This window comes from Camelina sativa, chromosome 11 (genome assembly GCF_000633955.1).
Source record: "Camelina sativa cultivar DH55 chromosome 11, Cs, whole genome shotgun sequence".
NCBI lineage: Eukaryota > Viridiplantae > Streptophyta > Magnoliopsida > Brassicales > Brassicaceae > Camelina > Camelina sativa.
The window spans coordinates 40,722,747-40,733,981 of record NC_025695.1 but is presented as its reverse complement, the minus strand read 5'-3'; the positions used below and the strand labels follow the sequence as shown (position 1 = coordinate 40,733,981).

The window sequence follows — 11,235 nt, the reverse complement described above, 5'->3', positions numbered from 1 at the left end:
GTAAAGCCTTTTTTTTCTTTTTTTTTTTTTTTTTTTTCTTGTATGTTCACCAACTTTACTTATCAAGTGAATGATATACCAAAACGTATATTGCATTAGATCTGTGAGTTGTCATAAATGAACTGTTCACAGTTATTTTAATTATTTTTTTTCTTCATTAAAATTCTGTAAGAAAATGAATAGAAAGTTCAATCTACTCATTTATTTCATATGAAAATGCATCTAATGTAATGTCGTCATCGTGAAAGTTGGTTACATCACAAATTCAGATAGGACCTGGAAGTGTTACGCCATTTCAATTGAATAAAGGGTGAATAAATGATTTTTTTTTCCTAGTCTCCATCATAAAACACTTCACTTATTTAACACTTGATTTACTCGGTTGGAGTTATAGAAGATAAATTTATGATATTTTTACTAACATGGATTATTCATAAATCGTTAATGATATAGGAAACCAACTCTTTACACTAACCCACTAGGCCAGCACTTATATATATTTGGTATTATTACATTACAATGCTTGATCAACAATTTTCATCTTTATGGCTCAGATTCTATCTATGTGATATTGTTGGCAAAGGAAAAGGAAGATCGAACAATCCAATCAAAACACTCGCTCAACACGGTATTAGTTGCGTATATTAGAAAGTAATCGTCTTAATTAACCAAACAAGTGATTAATTTAAGAAAAGAGGTCTTTCAAAAAAGATTTTTGCTTATATTTAGCCGCAAACAGCTTGCACCAAACAATAATAATATTATCTTTTCTCTCTAATGACCAAGTTTAGTTTTCTATAAACTATGCATTAAATTAATATTCCAAGGACACGGAGTTTACAAGTCTCGCGTAAAGAAAAAATCGTTCTATAGAGAGTTTCACAAATTAAATACTACTAAATAGTAGTATGAAAGAGAACATCGAATGCCATGGGAAATGGACCCATCCATCGCCAACTTTTTTTTTTTATTAGTGTTAAAATAATTGAACAATGAGGTCCATGACTATAAAAGTCACCATATTTTTTGTTTCGTCTAATTTCCAAAAAAAGAAGTTAAAATATTGTTTTCTTATATTCTCACCAACATATTCACTCACGTTAAAACCAAGTCCAATCATAATTATCACACGCATACATACAAATACAAGTTACAATGCCATGTAGTTTATTTTGCTTGCTTGTTAATATAAAAAAATAATTAGTAGATATAATAATAATGTCTAAAGAATCATTAGTATTTTTGTCAAGTTTTTATTGCCACACCTGCAAGATTCTAGTACAAAATTTCCTTAGATATTTATCTTTTTTAGGGCATAAATTCTGTAATATCTCATTCCAAAGATATATTATTACAATACACATAACCTTAAGAAAATTCCATAAAACCCAATCACTCTTTCTTTTATTATTAGTAAAAATATGACAAAAGTCCTTTTTTCTTTGTTACATAAAGATTCCTACCTTGCCTTTTTTTTCCTTCTCAGATCCTCCATTTTTTATATATATATATATATTAATACACTTTTCGAAAATGGAAAATCACAATGATTATAATATCAGAAATATCCTGGAAAATTAATAACAACNATTTAGCCGCAAACAGCTTGCACCAAACAATAATAATATTATCTTTTCTCTCTAATGACCAAGTTTAGTTTTCTATAAACTATGCATTAAATTAATATTCCAAGGACACGGAGTTTACAAGTCTCGCGTAAAGAAAAAATCGTTCTATAGAGAGTTTCACAAATTAAATACTACTAAATAGTAGTATGAAAGAGAACATCGAATGCCATGGGAAATGGACCCATCCATCGCCAACTTTTTTTTTTTATTAGTGTTAAAATAATTGAACAATGAGGTCCATGACTATAAAAGTCACCATATTTTTTGTTTCGTCTAATTTCCAAAAAAAGAAGTTAAAATATTGTTTTCTTATATTCTCACCAACATATTCACTCACGTTAAAACCAAGTCCAATCATAATTATCACACGCATACATACAAATACAAGTTACAATGCCATGTAGTTTATTTTGCTTGCTTGTTAATATAAAAAAATAATTAGTAGATATAATAATAATGTCTAAAGAATCATTAGTATTTTTGTCAAGTTTTTATTGCCACACCTGCAAGATTCTAGTACAAAATTTCCTTAGATATTTATCTTTTTTAGGGCATAAATTCTGTAATATCTCATTCCAAAGATATATTATTACAATACACATAACCTTAAGAAAATTCCATAAAACCCAATCACTCTTTCTTTTATTATTAGTAAAAATATGACAAAAGTCCTTTTTTCTTTGTTACATAAAGATTCCTACCTTGCCTTTTTTTTCCTTCTCAGATCCTCCATTTTTTATATATATATATATATTAATACACTTTTCGAAAATGGAAAATCACAATGATTATAATATCAGAAATATCCTGGAAAATTAATAACAACAATTATAATAATATGGTAATTATAAGAAGAAGAAAAAAACAGAGAATGTGAAGTTAACGCCAAGCGGATGCGACAGCGATGGTCCGTCCCATCCAACCAAAGCACACACCTCCGTTATCTTCTTTAACGGTAAAACCCGAGTGAACTCGTTTTCCGTTACTAAGTCGGCTCTTCATCGACTCAGCTATCTTCTCACTCGATTGCATTAACTCGAACCCCGCCATGCTCATCCGCATTCTCCATTTCCCGAACACCTCACACCGCTCTATCCGATCGATTCCTTCGCACGCCACCGCATTTATCAGCTTTCTGCCTATCCCTTCCTCGACTTTGCCACGGTCCAAATTCGAACTAGGAACGGTCGACTCCACCGATTCAAGAAGTGCACCGTAACACGCGCACGACTCGCTCACTCTCCCTAAAAACGGCGCCGTGTTAGAATTCATCTCTTGCTCCACTATAGTCACCACGCGCGGCTTAAGTCCTTTCACTCGCCGGAGAAGCTCGTCTCTCGGGTTCTCCGTGCATACACTCTCGTCTGGAACACGATAAAGCTTGAAAGCTAAGTTCACAGCCAAAGGCTCGTCGGGTTCACATCCTAGCGACTCACGGCTCAGATCACCGAGTCTTAAACTCGCCACCACGTAGAAACTCACGGAGATACCGAGTCGATCACCGAGCTGACTCAACAGATCTCCAACGGCTTTCAACTTCTCTTCCCCTCCATCTCCGACCACAAACCCCTCGCTGTTCGTTACGACGGTGATCTTAACCACCGGAGTCTTCGTACTCTGTTTCTGCCCCTGATTGATACCGTTTCGGCGCGTGGACAGCGCGTGTAGTAGGTTAACGTATTGTCCACCTTCTCCGATGTCGAAATCGATGACGTGGAGGTTCATGACCCCTTCGTCGTTGTTTCCGGCGGAGTCGAGAATTGCGAGATTCGCCGCCATGAAACCGAGTTTGAAACAAGGAGAGAGCTCGTAAAGCAACTGAGTCGAAAGCAAATGCTCCTTCCCGTACAATTCCGTCGCCGGAGAAGCTAATCTCTCAGCCGGATTATTATTATTAATCCGATAACGGAGCGCCGTCACCATGAAATCCACAAGCTTCTCCTCCGAGTTCCTCCTCAAACTCGGCGTCTCCGAAACACGCGCTAGTAACTCCGACGCTATCTCCGTCTTCCCTTCCGCAATCGCCGTCGCGATTTCCATAACCGTTTGCCTCGAACATACCGATGCCTTCGTCGTCGTCGTGGAAGCTGTAGAAGGCGAAGAGGACGAAGAAGAAGAGCTCGGTGAAGAAGACGTAACCGGGTACGGGTTCGGATTCGGATTCGGATTCGGAGTCACGAGATTTTGAATCCAGTCAGAATTTGAATTAGTGATAACTGACACGTCATCATCACCACCACCTCCTCCTTGTGCATCACTCTCATCGTCGTCATCATCTAAAAGCTGTTTCTCAAGCTCTCTTAAACTATTCAACATGTTGTTGTTGTTCTCCGATTCATGAACCCGGTTTCGCTGAACCGGTTCAATACAAGGAACACCGGTTAACGTCATGTAATTGTTATTATCATTACCCGACCCGAATCCCATTCGGATCCCACCAAATAAACCTAAATCCGATTGCTGCTGCGTCGTCTGAGACCTGAGAACCGGTAAGCCGTAACGCTGAGAGAAACTCATATCATTCAACGACGTGAGATCGATCACCGGCGACGGAGATTGAAGATGATTCTGATGATTCCTAGGCTTCACGGACCTTAGAAGAAACGCGTTGAGAGCTGCTTGGTTATAAAACGGTTGTTGTTGCTGCTGTTGCTGTTGATGATGTTGCTGTTGAGCCGCTTGAAAATCAGCTAAAGTACGTTTCCCGGCGAATCCATGACCGGCGGCGACTCTGTTCCCGATCTGATCAAGAAAAATACCAGGAATCTGGTTCCTATACGTCGGTTGAGGATTATTATTGTTATTACTACCAACGTTGATTACAGTACCAGGACCTCCATGTATCATAGATCTACCACCGCCGTAAAACTCCGGTCCACCACCGCCTCCGGGAAATCCAGATGACATTTTTTTTTCTTTCCTCTCAAAAGTTTAAGAAGATAAGAGAAATAAAGAAAGAGATCAAAAATTGTAAAAATATTACTGAATTTTGACGAAACGCATGATAAATAATAAGGAAAGAGAGAAGAGAGAGATTAGATACTCTCTGTCTCTGAGAAAATGTAGAGAGAGAGAGAGAAGGAGAGTTGCTTTCTCTTATGGCATTTTGAGGTGATAGTGACGATAATATATAAAAGGAAAAGAGTAAGTGGCTTTACGACCGTTGGATCAGATATTTAGATTTATGTTTTTTACCCTTGATGAAATTAATCGGACGGTGAAGGATTCGTTGTTTTGAGACTCCTTCAAACACCTCCTGCATCTTGCATCTGTCGAGAAAACGAGTTATTTCCCCCTAAAAACTATCATATCGAACTAAATAGACCCGGAACTTTAACCATAATCTATATATCCTTGAGAGCAAAATTCAAAATCTATGTCCCCATAAATCAAAAGTTCGAAACCTAAATCTCCTTGAAATAATATTACAAGATTTAAATCCCCATAAACTATGGTTTTAATCGGTTTATTATGTACCAAATAAATCTTAACCAACTAAAACAATAATAAACCAAAAGTAAACCGATTTTAACCCAAAATTACAATTAATTAACTACAAAACCAAGCCAATTTTCTCGAAACCAATCCTCTCGAGTCTCGACAACAACCGATCTTCTCTTTTCCTCGTCACCTTCTTCCCCACATCAAGTCAGTTTTTGATAAAAGAACAGTCAACTATGCCAAATAAAAAATCATCGTAGACCTCCAAGCCCAATTGTGATTGACACCACAAGTGATGGAAACGAGAATACTTATGATTTATGAACATCACCAAAATCGGAGATCTGATGACGGAACTGACGGTTATTGATCAGCGGCGGAGAAACAGAGAAGGAAGACGACAAAATAGAGAGATGAATAACTTCGAACAGATCTAAGATTTCAAATCGGAGAGCATCGTCGAGTTCCCTAATCAGAGATTGAAGACGGATAAGGTAAAGCTCGTAATGCTTGGTGAATTCATGTACTCGAGAATGAGTCTCGCTTGACTAAGACGATTGAGTCTCGCTTGACTAAGACAATGCTATGTGGTTGTATCTACGCGAGCTGGTGAAGAAGACGACGACGGAGGAGACGGAGAGAGCATAACAAGTTCAGAAACGTAAAATCTTAGCTTCTTCAGATTTACAACTTCACACCCTCTAAAATCTAAAGTATTCTTAATTTACCCCATTACTTTTATTTTTAATCTAAAGTATATTTTCTATACTATTAATTGGGGAGTACAAAAGCAGAAAAAAAAAACTTTGCCAAAAAATTCCATAATTTGACCCTACGAGCAAACAAAGGAAGAAGAGGAAAAAAAATTTAAGGGCAATAAGGTAAATTTAATTGTATATAGGACGCGGATCATAACTGTTTGGGAGAATCTCATTCGGATCCTGTTTAAGATAGAAGTGTATCCAAACATATTCTTCCTCATATACCTGTGAGCAAATTAATAGTATAGATGAGATACAAAATGCTAATTTATACCAGAGAATTAGGAAACAACCATATCAATACTCTCACATTAAAGCCCCATAAAAATCTGATTACTCGGAAAATGTTGTTTATAGCAACTAACCAGTTTTAATTCTTAAATTAAAATCCCATATCAAGATCATATCAAAACATTAACTGCAAATATTAACAGTTAATCAAAAATATTCTCCTATCAAACAATCACAACAACCATTACGATTTCATTACCTTTTATAATGACTTATTTAAGAGCTTCTATCAACAATCAAAACTTAAAACAAAAATAGTTATATCGAATCCCGCTTCTTATTATACTATATCGCATTAAACCCAAAATCAAATCAACAACAGAATATCTTATATTCATTGCATTGAATATTCTACCTTTAAACCAAACCCAACTTCATATATCTATATAAACCATAGAATACATTGCAAATCTTAAAACTCATCAAACATACGAAGCAGAATAGAAATTTACCTTCGAGCAAGTCATGGCTGTGATGAATGGATTCACACATGTTTCGGATCTCAAAGCCTACAAGACAACATGGAAGATCAGAGTCAGGATCGTCCACACATGGAAACAATACACGACATACGCAGGAGAAACTATAGAAATGATTTTGGCTGATTTTAAAGTAAGTTTCTTGATGTCTCCTTAGAACTTATAAACATATTTACTTCAAACAAGAAAGTTAACTAATGTTTTAATGTTTTTTTAATTATGTTATTATAGGGTTCCCTTATTCATGCTACTATTAAGAAGCAGCAATTCAACAAACACCAAAGACTTATTGTTTTTGGTGATTGGCGAATTATTGAGAACTTCCAGCTGTCAAGATCAACGGGGATGTTCCGGGCAACAAAGCATCAATACAAAATGACCATCATGAACTCCACAATCATAAGCCGATGTGATTCTGTTTCGAATGATTTTTATTTGGATCTAGCTTCATTCGATAACATACTAGCTGAAGATGGTTTGAATGAAAATATTCTAATTGGTAAGCTAATATATGGTTTAGTAATATATTAATGGTTTGAATTACTATTCTATGTTATTACCTGAATAACATAATTTTTCCTTCTTTAGATGTTGTGGGACAGGTTGTTTCGTGTGGCGAAATGAAAACCTCAGAACTTAATGACAAACCCAAAAAGAGATTAGAGGTCATCCTTCGAGATACAAGGTAACGAGATCCAAGAGGAGGGTTAATGAATGGAACAAGGTTGCAGATCCAAGAGGAGGGTTAATGAATGTTGTTAAGGAATATAGATCCAAGAGGAGGGTTAATGAATGGAACAAGGTTGCAGATCACACAATTGGCTGAGTTTGTTTTGGAAGTGATTGTGATTACAGGAGACAGAGTCGGTGACAAAGTGCTCATTCCAAGGATATTGCTCACTCCTTCAGATACTAAACTACCTTTCAAAATACGGCGAAGACAATTACCTTTGGTTGTTGCTTTTGCAATGACTATTAACAAAAGTCAGGGACAGTCTTTGGATTATGTTGGATTGTATTTGCCGAGGCCATGTTTTTCACATGGTCAGTTTTATGTTGCAGTTTCAAGAGTGACTAATAAGAAAGGATTGAAGATCTTGATAGTAGATAAAGAAGGAAAACCTCAGAAGGAAACAATGAACGTCGTATTCAAAGAAGTGTTTCAGAATTTGAAATGAGTCGCCTTCAGTAGGAAAAAGTCGTTTCCGAAGGTAATTGTTATTCATTCACTTTTATTATAGATAGATAATTATGTACTTTAATTCTAAACTGTGTTTATGAAAACTTAATTCTGGGCTGTGTTATAATAACAGGAAGTTTACAACTGAGGAAAAGACTGACGAGGATGGTGAAGTGGAGAAATTAAATGAGTGAAAGAGTTTTGTGGATTGGTATGCTTTATAGGCAACGTTTTGTTTTGAAAATTTATGATGAGACAGTAATAATTTAGTATGGTTTTTTTATGTTTGAACTAAACATACTGTGTCAGCACTAGGTTTAGTCTCAAACTTTTTTCCATACTATTGAAACTTTTCTTTAATAGAATTTTAAAATAAAGACTATTGTTAACTTTTATAATTTGAAAACATAAACGACTTACTTTAAACAACCAATTACCAATACCAGCAGAAACAATGATGTCGAATAAAAACTTGAATAACTTACAAGGATATTAACTTACTAGGATTGTGTAGTGATTGGTACTAATCTCCACCTCCGAAACTACCAAATAATTTAAACTTACGCAAAAGCCATAATTACCATGCGAAATAAACAAATTTGATATTAGATTTGTTAATAGAAAATGATTAATAGAGACGGTGTTAAACCAAAACTCATTTGCTTTCTTACCATATATTTAAAAACCATTTGCAAAGCAAAAGGTATTCAATACACCAGTATGTTCACATTCCTTCTTCAATCCAATTGTTGAGTTCACTGAATGTCTAATTTAAAGAATTTTAGCCTGTCGAGACAAAACAAAAACATCTATAATGACCAAAAACCATATAACAAAGAGTGTATAGACAGAATTCGAAAAGGTTTTGTTTTCTTATCTTCGTTTTAGGCTTCTTTATTTGTTTTCTTGTATTTTAAGAACAAATCAGAACAGTTTAGAATATATATGAGGAGATATCATATTTTTTCAATCAAACTGCTAACAGAAACTACTAACATTAAAAAAATTTAAGTAACAAAAGTAGCAGAAACAAAAATGATGTAATTAAATCTTGAATAACTTACAAGCAGCGTAAGTTACTAGGATTGTGTGGAGATTTGTTATTTACTCCACTTCAGATTTTATAAGGTAGTTTAACCTAACGGAAAAAGTAGAATTAGCAAAGGAAATAGATAGAGTAGACATTATATTTTTTAGAGTAGACATTATATTTTTTTGGACTGAAGAAGGACTATGAACATACCCGGTGTCAAACCACAACTGATTTGTTTTCTATTGATTTACAAACCATTTGCAAAGCAAAAGGTATTCAATACACCAGTATGTTCATAGTCCTTCTTCAGTCTAATTTGTGCAAGTCCAATGAGCGTTTAATTCAAAGAAATCATGTCCATTAGGGTTTCGAATTGAACAGAGTATATTTAAGACAGAATTCAAAAGAGTTGTGTTTTCTTATCTTTTATTTAGGCTTCTTTATTTATTTAACTGTTTTTTAAGAACAAATCAACAAAAAAAGGAAAACAAGATATATCAGTATATCAATTCAATTTAAACAACAAGAAACCACAAATTTCAAAATGGAAAAAGATTCAAACTGTGAAAGAAGACCCATATTCGGGTCATATCCTAGTTTTACTTTTAATTTGTTTTATTTTAGTTTGTTGTTGAAAATAGATGGTTTGGCCTCGGTTTAGAGCTTAAACCGATGTAACACATATATATGGAGATTTAGGTTTCAAACTTTTAATTTATAGGGACATAGATTTTGAACTTTGTTTTCAGGTATATCTAGATCGTGGTCAAAGTTTGAGATCTATCTAGCTTGATATGATAGTTGTGAAGGGAAAATAGCTTGTTTTCGTTTTCACCGTTTTCTAACCGAATGTTTTCTGTCATTTACGAAACCATGGGGTATGATTACGACACGTGTCTGTTTTTGGATAGATCTGTGGCGTTGGATTGTGATCACAGTCTGTTACGTTATAAACTCTGTGTTTGGTGTGTGTAACTGAGTTTGGAGTTTTGTCTTTTCAAAATATTTTTCAATACTATACTTGGGGCTTGTGTGGATATCCTTTGTTTTCTTTTCTTTTTTTTTTCTTCTAAACTTTTTTTTTGTAATGTATTTAACAAAATTACCGGGTAATCTCGCTAGTATTATCTACCACGTGTCGGTCACTTACTTGCATTTGCATTTGGAATATTTATTTTCTATCTTTTAATTTTGATAGGTTTCTAGAATATTTTTGTTACCGTAATTGAATATTTTTGTTACAAAGCGTTTACATTGATAAATATTAACTAAAAAACAATACTTGGGTTTACCGTAATTGAGTTAAGGATGAACCCCTTCATTTACCCCTTTATAATTTAAGGAAATAAAATTTGTATATATTATTATAAAATTAAAAACTTAAACCGCTTTTTAATAAATCCAAACCGACATATAATTTTGTTCTACTTGTAAAATCTAAACCCTAACCATCTCATTTGTGAACCCAAACCGACATATAATTTCATTCTAATCGTAAAATGTGAATCCTAATATCTTATTTGTGAATCCAAACCGACATATAATTTCGTTCTAATTGTAAAATCTAAACCCTAACATCTCATTTGTGAACCCAAACCGACATATAATTTCGTTCTAATTGTAAAATCTAAACCCTAACCACTTCATTTGTGACCCCAAACCGACATATAATTTCATTTTAATTGTAAAATCTAAACCCTAACCATTTCATTTGTAAACCCAAACCGAAATATAATTTTGTTCTAATTTTAAAAATCTAAACCAAACCAATATTTAACTTTCCTTAATTAAAAGTATACAGAATTTGTTTCCTTAATTTGTTTTGCTTTCTAATTTAAATTTGATTTATTTTTTAAATAAAATATTAGATGGAAGGTTCTGATTGGCTGAGAGAAGAGGGGGTGAATAAAAAAGTTCACCCCTAGGGGTGAACCTAAGTATTTTTCTTAATTAAAATGAATAAATGTTCTAAATTGCGCATTCGAGTAATAATAATATTAGTCACCATTACGGTAACAAATGTTCTCCACAATATTTACAACTAGGTTTGACTCCGTGGTACACCACAGAGCAATTTTTAAAAATAAACTTTTGAATATATTATAAATAGATCAAGTTTCTTTAAGTTTTTTAATATAAATGTTACATTGTTATATATGTGTTCTCACAGTAATTAATAAAAATATTAACATAGATATTCATTATATATTAAAATAACTCAAATGTGAAATAATCTATATCCGAATATACTTGTTTGGTTACAAATATCCTAAGACAATTTTTAATATATATCCGTTTATAATAATTCAAATAACATTATATGCTAAAAAAATCTAAAATTTTATTAACTTTATATATTAAATAGTAATTAAAATAATTAAATATAAGATTAAATAAAAATAAAAAGATAATTATATTTTAA

The 11,235-nt window shown here is 33.6% G+C and overlaps 2 protein-coding genes across 2 annotated transcripts; one reads left to right on the top strand and one right to left on the bottom strand.

Moving 5' to 3' along the window:
* Nucleotides 2,398–4,715, bottom strand: LOC104725760 (scarecrow-like protein 8). Its single transcript, XM_010444475.2, has one exon. It carries the CDS (start codon nucleotides 4,533–4,535, stop codon nucleotides 2,508–2,510), a length of 2,028 nt encoding a protein of 675 aa, XP_010442777.1. The 5' UTR covers nucleotides 4,536–4,715; the 3' UTR covers nucleotides 2,398–2,507.
* On the top strand, nucleotides 6,587–7,778 carry LOC104728827 (ATP-dependent DNA helicase PIF1-like). Its single transcript, XM_010447756.1, has 4 exons — nucleotides 6,587–6,733; nucleotides 6,832–7,099; nucleotides 7,189–7,285; nucleotides 7,364–7,778. The coding sequence occupies exons 1-4, from the start codon at nucleotides 6,587–6,589 to the stop codon at nucleotides 7,776–7,778; spliced, it is 927 nt and encodes a 308-aa protein (XP_010446058.1).